We start from the raw sequence: 22074 nt of genomic DNA, 5'->3' as shown, positions 1-22074 counted from the left end.
GAAAGTGACTGTTCCACCCCTAGAGATTCATTCCTCTTTGATTGTCACGGGAATTAACTGCTTGTGGTTGAAAAGAACGGCAAATTACGCATGCGTATTGTGTCTATTGGGTGGTGGAAACATACATGAACTCCTCCTAATGATCCATTTCTTGGGCCGAAAAAAAAATCCTTTCGAAATCTGTTTTAGCTACCATGTAACTACGATTGTATGGAAAAAAATCAATGATAATGATGATCCAATTTGAAATGAAGGCTATAAAAATCGTTTGTTAGCCTTTATTGGCTGAAGTTTACACCCCAAAAATAGTTTTTGAATCGGGCTCGCCACATTTGAGGGTTTATGGTTATTATTTATACATTTTTGTATACGAAAAACAAAAAGCTGAATGAGCCAATCACAAGGAAAGACGCCCCCTTCTCACAGACCCGGTAGGATTTTTTCAGCCAGTGGGGGTAAAAATAACGGACTGAAACTCGATAGGGATTGATATTCCCATAAAATCATAAAATTCCAGTGGGGACGGGAAAAATAGCATGATATTTTGCAGTGAGGACAAAAATTGCAGGATAATTTTCCACTAGTGGCGATGTTTTTGCCAATTTTTTCAGTGGGAAGGGGTCCCAGTGGGTCTATGTGAGACAGGGGTGTTGAAAGCTAACGGATGTCTAACGTGACAGGGGTTGATTGAAACAACCAAGGGGTAAAGAAAAAAAATTAAATAACTATTTTTATGATACATTCTTTTCTAACGTATTCTTGAATTAATCTTGATCTACCTACAAAATTTAATTTCACGAATTGCCATCAAATTGTTATAGTTGAAGTGATATAACCATCACCAGCACCCACAAAGATAACATCCAATATTAACAGTCTTTCATTTCAAACATTCTCATATGAAAACGGACTGATGCACCACCTTGCTTCATTCAATGTCCAATTGACTCATTTTTGTTCGACTTCTTCCTCTGTTAATTCTTTGATTTTCTTGGCACGTTCAGATTGAAAACCTTGCATACCAAAATACAAACCAAAGTGAACTGAAAAGATAGAAATTAAATTTATTACCGATGGAATTTTAGTCGAACCATACCGGTGTAACCGTAAATCTTTACTCCCCGGAAAAAATCACTCCCTCAGTTATAATTTCCCGGGAAAAAATTACCCCCGGAGTAATAATTACCTGAGAAATTATTACTCTCCCGTGGAAAAAATTACTCCCCTTCAAATTGCAAATTTATTTGCTCTAATAGGGGGGAGTGTTATTTTTCCAGTAAATTATGACTCCCTTGAATTCCGGCTATTGCATATTCGAATTAACTTCTTTTGGACATTCCAATCAATGACCACTGCTAAGTAGAGACGTTTAAAATGTATGCATACTGTAATCATCTACAAGTTAAAGTGACCCGTTGTTACCCCCACCCATCCCGTTGAACTGTACCCCTGGTGACGCCAAGAATATTTTCATCCGTTCGGGGAAAAATGAAAGAATGCTATCCCCACTGTAGCGATTTTTTATCTTCATTTTCCTTTTGATATATTCTACTCTAAGGACCCGAATAATAAAGGGGTCCAAATATAAAAGGGGGTTGGGGTCCGAAATTTCTTTAAAATATAATAGACGGAGGGTTGAATAAACGGGGGGGGGGGGTTCGAAATCAGTATAGTCAAGAAAGATGCCTTTTCATTAGAATTTTTATTGGGCCAAGAAAAAGCTCTACGAACAAGAATTTTTGTTAATTTCAAGACTTATTTCAAAATAAAGAAACAGTGTGGAGGTCCGATGTAGCCCGATTTTTAACCCAAGAAATTGCACTCAAGAAAAAGTTTAAATTCCTTTAATGTCAAAACGTAAAGGTTCCATATTGTTTTTTATTATTCTGAAAAAGAAGAAGGATAGGACACGAAGTTGTCGTGATCATGCAGTTTTGGGTACTATCAGGGGAGTAAATTTCCCGACGGGAGTCATTATTTCTGCTTTTAATACTCCCGGAAGTAATAATTTCCTGGGAAAAGATTACTGGGGAGTAATAATTTCCCAGTAAATAATGACTGGAGAGTATAAATTTTGGGGAGTAATATTTTACTGTGACACCGGCAAAGTTGAAAATGCATGCATGGATTTACTTTAATCGATCCAAGCTGAATTTCGAAATCAGATTTTCAGCGTAAAGTTAACAAAGCTACAAGTGGTCATGCTAACTGAACGATTTAACGCAAACTTGAGCTAAAAGTGGATTAATGCCAAACTGGAAAGTAAGTGAGCGTTGCATTGAACTTTGGTCTTTAAGGGCTATCATAACGTATATTAATTTTTCTAATGATCCAACTGATGATTGCATCAATGATGCATGAAACCACCGGTATTGGTAAAGAAGAACTTATGTACAGTGAACAGTTTGAGTTTTTTAAATCGTAGAACAGGTTAGAAATTTCTTACTTGTTATGACAGCGGCTCCTATCTTCAATAAAACTGATCGATCCATGTCCAGTAGAGAAAATGATGAGAGTTTCAAGTTCCAGTTAGGCCGTCTCTTCCAGATGTTAAGTTTCTTTGTTTTTTTAGTTATCTTTTATTTATCTTCTATACTGAAAAATAAAATTTGAATATCATATGATGAAATTTTCAGGAGATCTAAAAAAAAGATGTTTTCCCACTTTCAAATATTTTAGATTTTTAATTTTGAAAATCATCAAGCACTCTCCTAAAAAGCTTTCTCCGAAATTCCCTTTTTAAAATTTTTGAATTAGAAATCGGACGTAAAAATAAGAAAAGAAACGACTCTCTACGAGCATAAAAATATGATATATAATATTTAGAGATAAAAATGATCACTATAAATTGTTGAGTAAATCTAAACTTAAAAAATTATAATGACACTTTTATAATAATTACCACACTACAAAAGCAAAATTAGATACAGCCTGTAAATTTATTGAAAAATAAGCTCAGAATAACCTATTTTTTTATGGTCTATTTAAAGCTATTTATTGAGACGAAAATCTATTCAAGAAGCTGTAAGATAAACACCTCATTTAAAAGACTGCTATATTGTTAATATAATAAACAGCTTAAAATACTTTTTCTATTTTACAAAAAAAAAAATTACGCTCTAACCAAGCTGCTAGCGTCAATACAATTTCACTCAGAATCCACTCAAAACCACCAAATCTTTAAAACCTCAAGTTCGGTTTATTCTTCGCTAAGAATCTGAAAAGGTAGATTGGGAAAATATTACAATATTGACGATCAAAAACAAAAGTCTTTGGTTTCACTTTGATTTTGATTTGTTTGCTATACCAATACGTTACTAAACATCAAGGTGTTTTAAATTTCAATACCATACCCCCTTGAAAAAAGAAATTTTAAGTCGTTGAATGGTGCCGTAGAAGTGAAAAGGATACACATTTTTTATAAGCAACCAGGTTGCTAAACCTAACCATGTCAAACGAATATCCTTTACCCAATAACCATAAACATGGTATAATATCAGGAGTGGTCAAAGCAATTTTTCAGAAAATGAACAAGAATGCAAAGTAACCCAAGACCTGACCCGAAAATTGTAGCTGTTTTTAAAAAAACTGTGTATTTGTTGGGATATTATTGAGCTTACTTTTCGAGTGCTTCCCAAAACTTGAGAACAGTAGCTCGATCCATGTGTCGTCTGTTGCGGTTGAACTATAAAAATAAAGAATAAAGTTAAAAGTGAAAGAAATAAATATTTCAAGGATAAAATGTTGTCCAGCATTTCAGTCTTCTTCCCCAGGAAATTTTTACCCCCCGATTAAGCTTGAGATTTTCCACTAACCCCACTTATCCATCTCAATTCCCCTCATTAATTTGGAATCTTAGAGTGAAAGCCAAAATCAAAGGATAGTCTCTTAAGGAAAGAACCAATAACAACAAACAAAGATGTACCGTTAAAACCATGACGTCCCATTTCATGACGTTGGCGTCAGTCTTCATATCGTCATATCGAACGTGAAAGCCTTTGACTAAAAGAAGAAGTGGAAATTTGACAATTACCAAGAAAATTCATTTCTTTAACTATATCAACATAAAAAGAATCGTAATGAATTGAGACAGATTGAGAAAGCAAAATATTTCTGCTTTTATTATAATGAGGCAGTGAAATTATTCTTTCTTTCAATACTGAAATTTTCATGTCTCCCTCAAATAATCTTCAGTTGAAATAAAATCTGATGTTATTAAAAATATATTAAAATAGATATTGCACAGGTAGTCTAGATAACCAATGAGGAGATTGGTTTCATACTTTTGGTGAGGATGTCGACAGGCGATCCATCAGGCAGTAAATGAGGCCATCCTTTGAATTGCCAGGTTGGTCCTTGTACGAAAACTGCTGCTACACGATTCCTGGATGAGAGAAGTGACGAAATTAGGTTAATGTCTGATTTTTTTTCTTAGGACTTTAGTAGTAAATATCGATGTAAAAACATGCACTCCATCTAATTTTACACTTTATGGTGTGGAATTTGAAGGATTGTTGCCAGCATAAACCCTTTTAGTTTTTAGGTGACAAGATAGATTAGAAAATGATTGGGAAAACGACTTATCCATTTGAGAACAAAACCATGGAGATCATTTATTTTTTTCCTAAAGGAATAACTTAGGTATCGTTTAACTTAAGAGGTCCTTCTGAGCACAAAATAGCATGGGGATAATAAAAGTACCACAGGAATTACATAGGGAACGTCCATAATTAGCTTACCATTCATTTGGTTGTAGTTTGAGGGGTTGATCGACGATACGGAATGGAATGGTGACCGTTTGCATTGTGTTGTTGATGAGTGTGTCTTTTTTACGTTGTACCATCACTTCGTTCTCTTTTATCGTGCCCAGTCTCTTTTTCTCTTCAACGCTCACAAACCTGAAACGGAGAAAGTTGTGCATTGTCTATACACCTTTTCGACCGTAGTCGCCAATTGCCGCGCGGGCATTTTTTGTCCGATTTATTCCACTAAAACCGTCCCAGTCCATTTTTCGCACTATAGACAATAGAAAAATGTGTCAAAAAAGGATTGGATCGGCTAGCGATAATTAAATAACTAAGCGACACGCGCCTGACCGCGCGACTACGATCAAAAAGGTGTATTCAGCATCGTCTGGTTTATATGTCTTCCGCTAAACTGGTCTTGTTTTTTTTTTAACTTGTGCCCATCCCCATGACACTTCGAATCTTTGTTTTCAATAGTGAAAATTTACAATTTTACGACTTTCAGGCACCATGATAAAAGTCGTTCACAATTACAGAAACCTAATTGATGCCATAAATTTATAAAGTTTTGCCTAAAGACACCAAATGTAAGTTACATTAAGTTTATTTCCAATATTCTTGGTTGTTCCTCTGAGGGTATTTGAGATTGGGTGGTCCCTGTAAAGGGTTTAACAGCAATGGGAAAAAAATTATCCCTACATACCTATAGTCTTGTAGTATGTCTTTGGCATTGAGAAGTGATATAAGGGCAGTTGTTCCCGACGGTACGATGATAATGGGCGTTTTTGATTCTAAAAGAGAAGATACACTTTCAAACCTCTTTAATATACCCTTCAATGCGATAGATTGAAAAGCAAAATAAAAGCTAAATTGTCAAGATGATAGATATTGAATACAAAAGTGGTATTAAAAAATGACATAAAAAAGTAAAGCGCTCCACCTCTTTTTTGTGGTTTTCCGGGACTTTTGCTTCCTGAAACGAAACAAGAAAATAAAAATTATAAAATTCAAACTTGTACGTTTCACAGATAGCTAATTTTCATTACAACAATTTTTTTTTACTGATGATGGTACTCTGTTGAGACCGAAACGTTTAAAAAAATAAATTTCAAAAATGAACCAAAAGCAGCTTCTGTTATTCAATCTTTTACTGAAGATGTATGGAAGGATTGATTTATTTAAAATAAAAATGAAAATCGAACCGAATCAAGATCAAACAAATAAAATTTTGAATCATTCCTGAGATGGAGGATGGGAAAGTGCTTTCTCCGAAGCATCCAAAATGACACTGAATAATTAATGCATTGTAACCAACCCATACAACGATACCGGGCACACTTCCCAGCATTCTTCTATCAGAGCCATAGTGTCCTTCAGGGTCTCTTCCCCCCCATGCCTAGAATGAATTTTCCATTCCCCCCCCTCATTTTTTCCCACCCTGCCTCAAAAAATTTTTCTGTCCCCCCGCCCTCCAAGCATAACATTAAAAATCAATAATTTGATGAACTTAACGCTTATTATTTTCCCTAAGATAGTTCTAATTCAAGAATAAATGGAAAGGATGGTTGTTTTTAAACCATGATATTAATAGAACTAAGCATTATGCTATATCATCTCATAAAACCAGATGTTTTTCAATTTTGAATTGATTTTGGTGAGTTACCCCCCCCATGCCTAAAATGAAAATTTTCCATTCCCCCCCTCGTTTTCCCCCACCCTGGCTTCAAAAAAAATTCTTTCCCCCCTATACGTCCTTTTGACCTCAAAACCAATCCCCCCCTGAATCCAGGGGGGAGGACACTATGCAGAGCACCCAATCCCCCTCACATAGAATGGGATGACCCGGGCAGAAACTCCATTTTCTATTATTCAGGACTGAAAAATATGATAATGGAGTAATAGTAGATTGCCTGAGAGGTTTGAGGAAAAAGATTGGTTTTTACTCACCGGAACTCGATTTTATAGGGTTGTGTGGGGATGGCGCTGGGGCGTTACGGCGTTGACTCTTTCCTTCCTTAAAATTTAAAGTAGATTGTACATAACAATATCCGAAAGAAAATTTAACATGAGAAAATTTGTTGACTTTAATCAATTTGCACGACGTTCTTTTCCTTCAGAAAAATATCCGACAGAAAATTTGAGAAAAGTTAAAATAAAAATATGATAAATTTCCTTCAAATTATGCTAAAAAAGACAAGTCAAATAATCCAAAAATGGTTTTTGCTTACTTTTACACTCTGTAAGTCAAGACCGTGAAAGGTAGCCATTGTATCAATCTTGAATCCCTCAGTTGCTAAGGTGATAAAGTAAACAAGATGCAAAGAGGTATCAATTGAACTAATAAATAATAAATTTAACTCTGGAAGAATTCGACACACAAAAGGAAATGAAAGGAACCTAACCACCTAGTACCTTTTTGACTGTCGAATCTTTCTTGGTAGAAACGATCATATCTATTTTCTGTTCCGATTTTTCTTGTTTCCTAAAAAAATGAAAACAAAGATGAATGAGTCAGCTAAATTACTATTAGAAGTAGTACATATTCTAACTGCAGGACTTGTTTTCATACTTTTTTCCACAACATTGATTTGAACATATTCTGATGTTGCGTTTTAGGCTTAAGAAAAACCGAAATACCCCTTATAGATACCTTATTGGAACTAATTTCCGCGGGAATTAATTTTTGCCTTTTTTCAACGAAAATTTGAACACGCGAAGTACAATTTTTTCTAATTTTAGCGGAAAATGAAAGAAATTTGTCCAAAAAAGGGCAAGACCGCAAGAATTAAAACCCGCGAAAAGCAATTTTTCCGATTTTTTTTTTCGACCGCGAATATTACTTCCCACAAAAATTACTTCCAATATGATACATTATATTTCGCTCTATAAATAAGAAGTTTTAACAGTTTGTTGAGCACAAACCTTCCTAAAACTCTTATTTTCCTGGAAAACCCAATTTCGAGACATCGTTCACGTAAAAATTAATTTATTTCTGTACCTTTACAGGGACAGCCGGTTGTGGTTGTTGTTCAGGATTAGATTTGCCTTCTTCTTGTGCTTTGATGGATGTTAAAATAGCCAAAATATTCTTCAAAAATTGCTGAAAATATAATTGGACAAAAACGTTGATAAATACATTAGGTTTATGATGATGCAATCATGAAAGAGTAAAATCAAATTCAAAGGACATTAGAGAGTAATACATAAAGCTTACTTAAATGTTTTGTTTTTACAAGTGTTCCCGTTCCATAAACAGACACATATCAGACATATATGTCTGCTTATTGTTACATTATGCTGATATAAGCAAAAAAATGTTTTTCTTTTCCTCTTTCTGATCAATCTTGCTCCCTATCCGTGTCAATCCAATGTGAAAAAGCTTGAAAATTAAAATTGATGAGTAAGCAAATGATATCACTCTTATTTAAAAACAAAACCTTAACAAGGAGAGCCGATGAAGAGACGAACTGATTTCTGAATCAAATTATACGTCTTACAATGAGGAAAATTATAACAACTGACCTTTCCATTGCTTTGTAAAACACTGGTACGTGTGCGTAGATGACGTTCACGATTCAGAATATCTTTGGTCATCTCATTGTCAGCATCTACCACAAAGTTCTGGATACCCGTTACATTGCTCTCCATCGGCTGTAAAAGTGATGAGTACAAACATTATTCTTTAACTACTCAGAGCTTTGGGTATTTACTCCAAAATAAATAACGCAAATACAATTTCTTTTGACAATTTGTAAAATGAGACAACGAGGAAAAAAATTTGTGTGAACGAGGAATACTAGTTTGAGTAAAGAAAACGGTTTAAGTTAATTTTATACTCTAAGTTTTATGCCATCCAGGATGGCAATTTTCAGTGAAATAAAATCTACAATTTACGGAATATAAATTTTCTTAAAGTAAGTAAAGAAATGAAGATGAAACGTTCCATTTTACTTTGTTGTATAAACAAGATGAATTCACACTTACAACAACTTGTGGAACTTCAGGATTGTAATCTTCACCACCTTTGATGGTTCCACGCTTACGTGTCATAATTTTACGTTTGATCTCAGCAATTCGATCAATTGACATGACTTCATTCAAACCACTCTTACCCCTGGAACAAAAAAAAGAGAAGAACTAGGATAAATTAGAAACCGTTTTACGAACATTTGAACTAACATTAGTTCTAAAATAGGACCACATACAACAAGTGTAAAACAACCACAGAAGCAATGCACTTCATCCGAAAGAAGACACCATTCCAGCGTGCAAAAACTTCAATAAGGAAGAACATAGTTTCCAAATGCCAAATTTACAATCATTGAACAGCTAAGAAACATCGAAGGAAATGAAAGCAAGCTAAAGAACACCATTCTAACACGAGAGAGCTTTTGATATAACAAACTCCAAACCTTAAAAGCCAAGGATTTAAACCAAGATTAAACTTGACTGTCTGTGTTTACACGACCGTTTTTTAGAACAAGGGTAAAAATAGAACTTAGAATTCATGACAACCAATAAATCAGGGAAACGTAAAGTGATGAAGTTTATAGACTAGATCTACCAGATCTTTAGTATTCGATTCTACTTAGCATTTTACACTGTTCTTACTCTTTAATGTCATCTGTAATGATTGCTCCCTCTTTTTTGTTCAGTTTGTTTTGTAACCATTCTTGAATATCTTTCTTATTCTGTGTCTACAATTAATGAGTGATAAGAATAAATAGGACAACATAGTCATACCTCCACCCTCCACACAATCAGAAGGGAGAAGCAAAGACAGGTCACGAATAACTTATATAAAACTGTCGAACATGTTATGGTAATGGTTATTTTTAAAAGAGGGGCTAAGGTTGATCTAAACATTAAGTTGTATAAAATTACTTTTAAATAATTTGGATACAAGAGCTGAGTTTAATGCATAAAATATATTTACTTACATCTGTTATCTTGGCTTTCTTACTTGCTTCAGAAACTGTGTCTTCTCCAGATCTTTTAATACCTGCAAAAAAAAACATGGGATATTTTTTTTCAAGTATTGGGCCGCCATTCTTTCTGTTGCAATCTATCAGTAAAAATACTCAGCATCAGATGCATCGTTTGATTAGCCCTTTGCGTGCCGTTACCTTGTTTTTGTACCCCAATCCATTTGCCGAGGGGTAATTTTTTTTAGTAATCTGATTTGCCGATGTCGTATATATACGACATGCAAATTTTAACTCGTGTTGCCGCATGTCGGATATATAAGGATATTTTATTCCTATTTGCCAATGTTTGACATTTGTATTTTACATTTGTTTTATATATATTTTATGATAGACTAAAATAAACCTGAAATAAATCTTTTGAGCACTTAATATAATACTGTCACTATTACTATTTGGATTTTTTTATGTCGGATATATACGACATTGGCAAATAAGAAAACCATTTTCCTAAAAGCTGATTTCTCGGCAATAGAGCTCCCTCTTTTTTAAAGGCCTCGGCAATTAGGTAAAAAAATTTGATGTCGGATATATCCGACATTGGCAAGTAGAGTGAAAATTTGCATGTCGGATATATACAACATCGGCACGGAAAGGGTTAGGAATATAACATCGTTTTATACTATCATATAATGATACAAACTGCCGTAAAAATATGCCAGGATAAAGTACCACAAAATACTCAAAGAGGTTTCTTCTCTTCCCTTTATTACTTTTTTATAAGAAAGATTTTAAATGATGTTGAATAAAATCATAATCTGTCTACTTCTTACCCCCCTCCTTTTATACGGCCCTTTTCCCTTAAAGTGATAATTGGGAAGACTCTACTCCAACCTTTAGAAAGGGTATGGAACAAACCCAAAGCTTCATAATAATAAATTCATACAGTTGTGATAAAATAATTTTTATGAAGTAGTACCTTTCTTCAATTGATCGATAGAGTCAATCATTTGCATGGACAGCCCAGTAATCTAGGATTTTATGGCAGTCTTTTAAAGTGTTTTGAGAGAGTCCATGACGAACCAACCTAGCTTTCTTATAGATAGGAGCAGGGATTTGAACCTCTTTGAGGTGCCAATACCTTGATCACTCAATCATCGCACCTTTAAAAACTTACCAATAGCAGTGGTTCTTGAGATAGGTAACTCTAAGGGTGCACTTTTATCCACATTAGCAGATTGGTCTGAAAAAAGGAAATTAAAGAAGATTTCAATTACTGACAAGAAAACAAATGAAATTGTTCTAGATAGTGATATACTCATATCACTGTCATCAATAAAAACAGATTGTCATACAAAGTAAGAAAAATATTTCTTTGGAAGATGTACCTTTCTCTCCATTCAAATAGGCCAGCAGGTCCTAAAAAAAAGAGTTGCAAACTTTGTTTTGACAAATTTACAAATTTTGTTTGAAGGTAACAGTTTTACAGTAAAGAAACAGGTCATTGAAAATCCAGCTTGTAGATACAATAAGCATTAAAATAAAGTCTGTTTCAATCAAATTTGTAACCTTTCGATCTGGAAATCTGACAACTGGAACATTGGCTGCCTGTAAAATATAAAAATTGTTGATATAAATATTGTCACGCCTTTATGAATCAAACAAATTATGGTTTTAAATGATGTTTTGTTTAGTGTTTCAATGAGAATAATGTTATTCCAAGGATATATGATATAATATATATGATATGAAAGATAAAAGAAGAAATTTCCAATAAAATACAAAACTTACACCAGCTCTTTGTACGTAAATGGGATGGGAAAGTTGTACATTTTTCAACAAGAAAAGAAGAGCTTCCAATGTGTAATATTCCCTGGGTGTGGTTCTAAAAGAATATAAAAATGAATTTAGACAAGAACTTCTTCAGTTATTGATAGGTGGCCAACATAGTTCCCTTATTATGTCAAAGCGGTGTGGGACGGGGGGGGTACCAGAATTAATGTTTCTAAGTAAAATCTTAAAAATATCACCCATGTCCCTATCTTGTAAATAAATAGTCCCAACCTTAATCCACCTTTAGTCAGCTTTAGTAAATCTTTCTATACCTTTTGTCCTTCAGAAAAAAACATTAAAATCATTTGCTTTCAGTTCCTCTAGCCATTAGTATAACCCCCTGTAGACATCTTATTTCTATTGAATTTCGTACGGGTTTTTCAATAGAGATGTCAAACGGCTCAAATCCTGTTTCTTCATACGACTCAAATCCTGGTCATTTGGTTGATTTTGACGTTTCTGTTAGCTTCTCTCAGCTTCTCTCGTTCACTTTAATTATTAGAAGCTTTGGGGAAGGTGTGTCTATAAAAGTTATTTATTTTTTGTTGGAAAAAAGTGTTTAAAAAAGCCCTTTTTGTGCTCAAGGTTTGTTTTTCTTCGCAAATTTTTGTGTTCAATCTTAAAATAGATTAACGAGTATTTCACTAATGGTTATGATTTTTTTACAGAACATAGTAAAACTATTTAAGAGTTTTAACTTTTTTACAGAATTTCAAAAAGTCTGTTAGTTCTGTAGATCATTTTGATGGAAGTTGTTGGAATATTTACCGTGAAGTCAGATAACTTGCATCAGTGGAGGGAAACTTGCATAGCCCTCAAATGAATAACCTGGCTGGTCATTAAAATACAAAGTTAGATCAAAACAAACCTGATTTACAAAATTTGCGGGTGGTAAAATGTATATCTTCTAATCAAAAGTGATGTCATGCATAATTATGTTTAATATCGTTATCAAATTTAAGAGTTACACATCCAGCAGTCATCAAGAAACGTCTGAATTCCTGCCATTTATTATAATCTTGCATGATTTTTTATTATCCAACCATGCTGTTTAATTTACCCCTGATTCTGTCGTCGAGTAAATTGCCAAAATTACTCGCACAACAAATATGAGATTCTAAAATGGTAGAGTAGAACTGCGAGCGGAGCTGCATAGTTCATTTGTTTTGAAATTTTGCTCCTTGATTGGTTAGTCAGTTTTAGTGGAAGTAGTTCAATTTTTAAACTGGTTGAAAACATGAACCAAAATGTATTCTTGCTTTTTTTTGATGATGTAATCCTTTTGAAGCAAGAAAGTGTGACCACAAACCAATGAAATGACATCCAAAGACAATCCTTTTAACAGGATAGACCTACCATGATGCATCCTGTTTTCGTGGACCAACCAAATGAGAAAACCATGGTCAAGCTTTGAAATATTTATAGTTTACAAGCATTTTTCCCTCCATTGATGCAAGTTACCCAACTTCATGATACAATGTTCTTGACTGAAAATCCATTGTTTGATTGTCAAATGACGATGTTTGTGAGTGCACTTAATAGTTTTGGATTCCCATTAAGAATAATATTCTGGTTTTCATGTTACTAGATCAGGGGGGGGGGGTCGGTAGTGAAATCTCAGACATATATGAGGTAGTAAAAGGATTTTTATGGATTTTTACATACCACCACCCAGACTCTTGGAAGAGGTATTTTACGACCCTGGTAGTAAAAGTTTTTGGGACAATTTGTCATGGAGACCACCTATTTTTTGGTTGCTTTTCGGACTGATTTTGCAAAAAAAGCTAAAAAGTGATTATTTCTGTGACACATTTTTAACGTAGTGCAAAAATTAATGTTTTGCCCTTAGAATTAAAGTCTTTTTCATATTGACAAAAAATTTCGAGAATTATTTGTTGCAGCCAACAGAAAATTTTTTCAAATTATAAAAATTTTCAGATTTTTTCAGAAAAGTCATCCAAAAAATTTAAAAAATTACAAAAAATAGCTAAAATTTGCTAATTTTACCAGTTTTAACTACCCAGTTAGTAATTTTGTTTTTAAATTTAACACATAGATACCACCCATTTTAGTATTTAACTACCCTGGGTAGTAAATTTTTTTTTCGATTTTTCGTCACACCACCACTGTAGTAAACGTCATTATGTCTGAGATTTTACTACCGACCCCCCCCCCCTTACTAGATGCTATTTTAGAGCTTTGGAGCTAGCATGACATTTTCCTGAATTAGCACCCGTGGGATAATGCTGCAAATCTTCCCGCAAGACGTTGTTTTAAAGTGTTATCTCGAGTATTATGGTTTTATTTTTGTTACAAGATGATGTCAATAGAACAAATCAAGCTTCGAATCAATGGATCGAAATAGAATGCAATCAAATAATTGCCATTCGATTGTCGAATGCAATCAAATCGTAATTGAATATTACCCAGGATTTCATTGTGAGCCCCCCTTTTTTAAAGGGGGGATCCAACTTTTCCAAAAATGCTTTATAGGAGGGTAGGAGATTTTCCGAAAAAAAATGGGGGGTTTTAGATTTTAGGGGGGGGGGGGGGGGGGGGGGGGGGGGGGGGGGGGGGGCGGGGGGGGGGGGGGGGGGGTCAAGTAAAAATAGGTGGATAAAACAACTTTTGGTCAAAAAATATAAAAAATAGCCCAGGAATTGGTTCGATCACAATTTTTGTTTGAACTTGTTCGATTGACATTGTCTGGCCGTAATATGTAGCAAATAATCTTCCAGTCTGAAAAATCTCCTTAATTGCATGCTTGACTTCCAAAGCTTTAAGCGCGCAATTACGCAGTTAAAATTTACGCCAATGTGTGCAATTGCACGCTTATGATCCCGTCCCGCCCTAGTTGAAATTGCTTGAGCAGATTAGAAGGTACAGATTTTTCAAAATCAGGCGAATACATGCTCAACCGGGCAAAAGTTTTTAATACGATTGTTATCTACGTTAAATTTTGAGTAAGATATATAGTCCAAGGCTTTCCGATTTCAACGAAGCGAAAAAGCAAATAAAGTTTTTTTAAATGACTAGTTAAGAGCCATTTTATGTAAGAAACAGGCAGGTGGTGATAGTAGAAAAATCTAAATTCCCCCATTTTTGGATATTTGGTAGACAATAGTGAAAAACTCAGAATCCCAAAATTTCAGGTCCCCAAAATCCATAATGGCAGATTTACAGCCAAACAAAAACTTTTTTTGGCCGTTTTCTTTGTTACAACTTTAAGAGGCATTTTTTCAAGTTGCAACTAAGATCACATGGCTAATTTTCTTGAAGTACACAATTAATGCTTCAAAAAAAACCAAAAAAACCAATGCGACCTTAAACGCCAATTCCATAATGGCGGCTAAAAAACGCTCCAAAATCCAATCAAATTTTTCAGAGTTGCGACTAATTTCGGGCAAAACCAAAAATTGGATCTGATAGCCCTAGACATGTACAGTGGGGCTTTCGCATGTCTTTACACGTACGCGAACCTTGCGTGTCAGAGACTCGCAAGCGGCTTCTTTCACTATTGAAAACCTATTTATTGGCGACTCGTAGCCTCGAATTAATAGGGACACTCAAGCTATTTAAAACAGGTCAAAAGCCTATTATAATTTGCGAGCTATTATGTAGTGCAAAAAGAAAACAATAGTCTGCATGTTGAGTGTCGCAAGCCTTCTTATGTGCGAGTGCTCCTATTGTTGGACGCTTAACAGTTGCTTAAATCGTTTTATAAAAATGTATTGTGCTTAGGATGGAACTAAAAGGCCTTTTTAATTCATTTTTACTTTTCTTTTAGTCTAAAATTTCGAAATGTAGTAAGGAAACAACGGAAACAAATGTTGTTGCTATTAAAAGAATTGAATATAGAAAATTAAATGAAATTAAATGAAACAACTAGAAATTTAATAAAAGTATTGAATGTGACGTTCTAATATACAAATACTGGATATTTTAACTTGTCTCCCCTGTCCAGAAATTTCTGGAAGATTCGTTTTGGAAAAAAAAGTTTTAACCCTTATTTTTTCACACTGACAATGTTAACAAAAACACTGATAAAACGTCAATGAAAATAGCTATCACTTTTTAGTGTCCTGAAGCTTTACCCCCTCGTTTAACCACTATTGGCAATACTTTGTTTATATGGTTAACGTCCATGGGTTAATGTATCGGCATTTCGCTTGGCCAACCATGTCCCAAAAGCTTTTAATACCATCAACTAGTTGATCTTATGTCATCGGTAATGTTATTTCTGAGATGATATTTCATTTCAGCCCATAGCATAGGTTTTTTTAGATTTAATTTTTTTCTGAGTTCTTCTAATTTCATTTACTCATAAGCTTATTATTACCCTTTATATACTATTACAGTGTTAGTCGGATATCAGGGTTCGAATTATAAATTTTAGGAGCTTCCCTATTTTTTGAGCGAAGCGAGATAAATGAGCAAAGTAAGACTTGAAGTCAGAGATTATAGACAAAGCGAAGTATAGTGAAGTTTTGAAGTAACGAGTAGATAAAGCAATATATAAATGAATGAAGAAATAGCCGAGTAGATAAAGCATTAGATAAACGAGTGAATAAAGTAGCGAAGTGGCAAGTAGAAAAGGCAATAGGTAAACGAGTGAATAAAGTGGAGAAATAGCGAGTTGATAAACCAATAGATAAACGAATGAATAAAGTAGTGAAGTGGCAAGTTGATAAAGCAATAGATAAACGAGTGAATTAATTAGCTAGGTAGCAAGTTTATAAAGCAATAGATAAACAAATGAAGAAAGTAGCGAACTCGCAAGTCGATAAAGCAATAGATAAACGAGTGAATAAATTAGCCGAGTTTATAAAGCAATAGATAAACGAATGGAGAAAGTAGCCGAGTAGATAAAGCAATAGATAAACGAGTGAATAAAGTAGCCGAGTAGATAAAGAGAGTGATAAAGATAATAAGCAATAGATAAACGAGTGAATAAAGTAGCCGAGTAGATAAAGCAATAGATAAACGAGTGAATAAAGTAGCCGAGTAGATAAAGCAATAGATAAACGAGTGAATAAAGTAGTGAAGTGGCAAGTTGATAAAGCAATAGATAAACGAGTGAATAAATTAGCGAAGTAGCGAGTTTATAAAGCAATAGATAAACAAATGAAAGAAGTAGCAAAATAGGTGTTTTCTTATAGTTTTTTAATTTTGCATTTTTAGTTAGGAAATCTTTTTGGATCGCTAAAAAAATCACTTCGCATTTTGTGAAGTGCGAAGCTATAAATTGGAACCCTGGATATTGTTTATATTATCTCGTCTTTTGGACACTCTTATTATTCAATAAATACATTGAAAGACTTTTCACAAATGTTTCAGCTGTATCTTCTTTACTTAAAATAGGAGGCCTTTAAATATGAAACGTCAGTAAATACTCACTCGCTTCCCTATTAATTCAAAATAAATAGCTTTGCTTTCCTATTAATTAGCGGTTGAATAGCACGTACCTATTATACTAAATTAAATAGGCCTTTTATAAAAGGTACGAGTTGAGTGTTGGGAGGGAAATCAAAAGCACTCGCATTGAACGAGTCTGAATAAATTGGATTTCTAACACCTATACATTATGTACTCGCAACGCGCGAGCCTCGCGCACACGTAAAGACATGCGAAACCCCCACTGTATTTTCAGAAAGTGAAAAACTCATGTGATGTATGAGCATGAAAGAGAAAAAAAGGCTCAAAAATTTTCTTAAGTCCGATAAAAAAAGAAGTCTTTTAGGCCTTTTTTCAAGCTGGAAAACTGGTTTTTCAGCTTGGAAATCATTTTTTTTCAAATATTTTATCAATATTTCCAAAATAGACCTAGTATTTTTATTCCAAACAATTCATTTGAGTTAAATATATCCAAGATTCCATGATTTTCGTCATTTTTTGGCGAATTTCGTACATACTGGGCATTTTTTCACAAAAAAATCATTCAAAAAGTGATATTTTTTTCAATTTTGATGCAAAAAAACTTCTTTTATCAACCTAGGTAAGTCTCAGTTCATGATAATTAACAGAAAACGTTAAATGAGATTCATGGTTATCGTCTAAACAAGGGGAAAACAAAGTTTTGAGAAAAACAGCTTTAAAGTTTTAAAATGCTTAACAAATCCCTGTAAAAAGCATATTTTATAGTCTAATATTTCCTTAATGACTACACCAACGTCTTTATTATTTCGAATACTGGTTGTTAATTGCACCAAGTTGTCAGGTGAGCTAAAATGAACCAAATTGGCCAAAATACTAAAGTCTGGTTATCGTCTAATCAAAACTTTGTTTTCCCTTGATTAGACGATAACCATGAATCTCATTGTAACTTTTTGGGGGCCTGAAATTTTGGGCTTCTGAGTTTTTCACTATTGTCTACTAAATATACAAAAATGGAGGAATTTAAATTTTTCTATTATCACCACCTGCCTGGTTTTTACAGAAAATGGCTCTTAAGTCCCCCCTAAGAACAAATTTCTGAAAGGCTTTTGTTTTTCTGTAAATATTTAACAGATTTTAGTATTTTGGCCAATTTAGTTCATTTTTAGTTCACCTGACAACTTGGTGCGATTAAGAACCAGTATTCAAAATAATAAAGACGTAGGTGTAGTCATATTACAGGGATTTATTAAGTATTTTAAAACTTTAAAGCTGTTTTTCTCAAAACTTTGTTTTCCCATTGTTTAGACGATAACCATGAATCTCATTTAGCTTTTCCAGTTAATGATCATGAACTGAGACTTACCTAGGTTGATAAAACATGCAAAACATAGTAATTATGACGTCACGCATACAGCGGGTCCAGATCGATGTTTTGATTTTATCGTTTGGCGGTTCTATTCCCAGGAGAATAATTTAATTACCGTCAGCCGAATAAGGATTATTTTTGTACCTTTGCGGGTGATTTTTCAGCTTGAGTTTATGTCTAATGTTATGGTTTCTTGAAGTGCTTGTTCTAAGAGATGAGCGAATTTGATTCTTTCTAGTTTTCAAAAGAAGCAAATTTAATCTTTCTTCTACAAGATTACACTTTAATATTATGCCAATTATGCATGTAAGTTTTATATTAATAAGACTGTACTTTCTTTTTGCATAATGTTTTCCAGACGATGTCAATCGAACAAATCGAACGCTGAATCAATTGAACGCAATCAAACGCAATTGAATGATTGAAATTCGATTGCCGAACGCAATCGAATACCAATTGAATATTACCGCAATTTTCTCGATTGATTCGATTGTGTTCGTTTGATTCGATTGCATTCGATTGACTAATGTATTCGATTGATTCGACTACGTTCGATTGGCTTATGCATTCGACTGGTTTGACTAATTGATTCTGTTGATTAACGTTGATTCTCGTTCAACATTTGAAGCGTTAAACCAGATGATATGAATCGAAGAAAAGACGGCTGTCTTTTATTTTTTTACCCAGAATTTTACGTTCGATTGATATTCGATTGCGTTCGGCAATCGAATCGCAATCATTTGATTGCGTTTGATTGATTCAATTGGAATTTGCGTTCGATTCCGTTCGATTGACATTGTCTGGTGTTTTGCATACTTTCCAAGGGAATAGACCTTTTTTTAAAGAGGCAGCCATGTTGAATAATTATGTACTCCAGCATAAAAACAATGATACAGCCATGCATAATTACTGTATCATGCATATTTTAAAAATTATGCATGGCTGTATCATTGTTTTTATGCTGGAGTACATAATTATTCAACATGGCTGCCTCTTTAAAAAAAGGTCTATTTCACCACGGCAATTCGGCCACCATAATTTTTGCATACAATTCAATATGGCGGATGGAAAGGTGAAAAGGTCTATTGCAACCTTAAAAAATTCTATAATTTTGATAGCCGTTTTTAAATCTCGGAAGTTAATTGCGTAATATTTAAGAGGATGATTTCCCAGACTGTCTTCGACCCGAATGGTGGGAGAAATTTATCATGCAAAACTGAGTCAAAAGGTTCTCCTGTTCTCCCAAACAACTGTTAAATATACCGACCATCGTATTATTATGCACAAAAAATGTGGAAAAATATCCCACTACGGATTTTTCCTCCTTGCATTTTTGCGTCCAGATACCAATAGGTAGCAGTAGAGAGATGGCGTGGATATGTCTTCTCCTGCCCTCAGGCGGCAATCAAAAATATGTTCCATTCAGGTCGTCCGACCAACTGTTTATTTACAAGAAAACCCGATTCGGAAAGTCAGTAAAATCGTCGATTTTTTGGGCGCTGTTCGCTGGTTCATTTCTTTCCCATAATTAGCAACTCCAGAAGATTTTTAAAGTTTTAATTTTTTTTTCAAAATCTATCCTATCTTGTAGAGCTTTGAAAAAGAAAGAAAATGAGGGGTCATAGGCCTCCAGAGGATTAGTGGTTGTAAAGATATTCAAATTTTAGTGTCAAAAATTTGACTAAAAATGTCAAAAAAAAGGTTAGGAAAATAGCTTGGAAAAATTCGAAAAATGTGTCAAAAAAGAAAAAAAAGAAATTTTCCAGTCATGCTTCTTAAATTTTGCATATCTCTTTTTCTAGTGTAGCTAGAGACCTCAAATTTGGAGGGAGAATTCTTTGATGGTGTTAAAATATGATGGTGTTAAAATATTATTATATAAAAATACTTGTAAAATGTTTAGTATATTTATCAAAATAACGAAAGATATATCTTTTTTTGAAAAAAGAAGACATTGCATTGTTTTATTTTTGTTTTTGAAAAAAATAGCTTGGAAAAGGTTGAAATGAGTCAAAAAAGTTGGTAGGACCCATTTTCAACGGGCCTCTGGAAATGGAGGAACAAAAACTTATGAGTAAAGAATAAGTTTTTCTGAAAGGAGAAACCCCAAATGAAAAGAAAATCCATTTCGGCAGAAATAAAAACTTTTTTTTGGGACATTCCCATGCTAAAGAAGCAAAAAAGTTGGTCGGTAGTAAATTTTGTCGGATTTTTAAGATCTAGTAAATCCCGATGAATCAAGTCGGCAATCAACAGAATCTTATGCCGCCATCTTTAATTTGCCAAACTAAATGTGCGCGCGCATGTGTTAACCTTAAAGTGACCCTTATTTTCGGCCCAAAGGGTATTGGCCCTACCGCGTTGCTGAATTTTGACATGAAAATTTCAATAAGAGTACATGAAAAAACTTGAACGGGACTCAATGTGGGTTAAGTAAACAAAAAATAATGATTCAAAGAGCTCCTTTCGCCCGTGCCCGCCATTATGGTAGCGACTCCAGAAGTCATGCAACTTTCGTTGACGTCAAACCAAATGTTTCATTTTTCCGTGAACTTTGAACCCTTGGAACTTTATTTCTATGTATGCTAAAGCGTTCCGGTTTTTACTAAATGAAAGCCCGTGATCTTAGCTTTCCAGCGGTGTATAACACTGTGGACACGGGCTAGACGGCAAATTGGTAAAATGCCGAACGTTTTGCAACATTTTGAAAATTGTTTGCCGACGGGAGAAAAAAAATTAGCAACTATCGAAGAACAAAATGTGTCTGGAAACGGAGGAAAATGTATTCGGAGGCTGAAACTTTGTATATTTATCAGAAAAAGGGTGAGGAATTCAAAAATCACAATCGCTAATTCTAGTTCTTTCATTTTCATGACCGACTGGATTTGAAGATGTTTTAGGACCCGGAATGGAACATATTTTTGATTGCCGCCTCACTACTCTCTCTTGTGTTGAAGACTTGAAAAATTGTGCTCTTCACATAGAATTAATTGTGCCTACCCCTGGATAGGCTGAATGATGATGAACCTGAGATTTCTAGAGGGAAAACTGTCATTAAATGAAAACACTGTAGACTGAAAAAAATTAAATTTTACCTACCTTCCAATAACATAGTTTGTCTTGGCTGTTTTGAAGAAAGAAATTGTTTCAAACACAATCTGATCCTCTCTTTCTACTATGTGCTTCTTGGCAGTATTAAACTGACGCAATAGAGTGAGTGGATCAGCCATAACGATTAGCTAAAAATGATGAAATCTCCAACTACTTCTTGCCTCTTGTTTTGATTTTATGGTTCTTTGTCTGTCGGGGTCAACTGAAACTCTAGTCGGCCTCATCTGAGAGATAATACACTATCCGGATGGTATATCAACCCGGAAACGGAAACTACCGCACTTTACTTACTGCTATCTTGTCAAAAGTTTTCTCCAATGCAATGTTTCAACATTCAAATTGTTTTTGATCCCGTTTTTCTGAGCAGTGACGGCAGGGTCGATTTCGTCATCAGATTTTTGCGCTTGTATTTTGATTGGCTCCCGGCATGTGCTGCCAAAAAAATTGCTTTTAAAATCGGACCCTTACAGAAGTTAAGTGCAGCCCTTTAGCAGTGAAAAGGTACCTTTACAGTGCATTTTACCGAACGTTTCTGGCACTTACAGTGTTTCATTTTATATCTTATGTCGCGGAGGCCAGAGATGTCGATCAATGTGCAAACAATTCAGAATTTCAGGATTCTATTCCATTCCAATCGGGAATTATCCCGATTCCGATTTTGAGGGATCTCAGGCGGGATGAGACGGGATTTTGAGGGATCTTTTGAGTAGATTATTAT

At 34.3% G+C, this 22074-nt stretch overlaps 1 protein-coding gene across 1 annotated transcript; it reads right to left on the bottom strand.

The window, feature by feature from the left end:
• Window positions 1-2801: 2801 nt before the first annotated feature.
• On the bottom strand, window positions 2802-21676 carry LOC136822847 (parafibromin-like). Its single transcript, XM_067079159.1, has 20 exons — window positions 21345-21676; window positions 11462-11555; window positions 11240-11278; window positions 11059-11089; window positions 10848-10913; window positions 9686-9747; window positions 9357-9442; window positions 8730-8859; window positions 8268-8396; window positions 7744-7845; window positions 7158-7227; window positions 6974-7038; window positions 6693-6759; window positions 5686-5718; window positions 5449-5536; window positions 4740-4898; window positions 4284-4384; window positions 3926-4002; window positions 3621-3685; window positions 2802-3217 (listed from the first exon to the last, which is right to left on the bottom strand). Exons 1-20 carry the CDS (start codon window positions 21473-21475, stop codon window positions 3181-3183), a joined length of 1632 nt encoding a protein of 543 aa, XP_066935260.1. The 5' UTR covers window positions 21476-21676; the 3' UTR covers window positions 2802-3180.
• Between the last annotated feature and the right edge of the window lie 398 nt (window positions 21677-22074).

This window comes from Clytia hemisphaerica, unplaced genomic scaffold, assembly GCF_902728285.1.
Source record: "Clytia hemisphaerica strain Z4C2 unplaced genomic scaffold, Clytia hemisphaerica genome assembly, whole genome shotgun sequence".
Classification (NCBI taxonomy): domain Eukaryota; kingdom Metazoa; phylum Cnidaria; class Hydrozoa; order Leptothecata; family Clytiidae; genus Clytia; species Clytia hemisphaerica.
Note: the sequence above shows the minus strand (reverse complement) of the source record. Positions and strands in the feature narration are given on the sequence as shown.

Coding starts and splice junctions, on each gene's coding strand:
- LOC136822847 (XM_067079159.1), bottom strand. CDS start 21,475: ATGGCTGATCCACTCACTCTATTGCGTCAGTTTAATACTGCCAAGAAG. Junction 7,846..8,267: donor TTTTACAAAGCAATGGAAAG/GTCAGTTGTTAT, acceptor TTATATTTTCAG/CAATTTTTGAAGAATATTTT. Junction 7,039..7,157: donor AAGATTCGACAGTCAAAAAG/GTACTAGGTGGT, acceptor TTATCACCTTAG/CAACTGAGGGATTCAAGATT.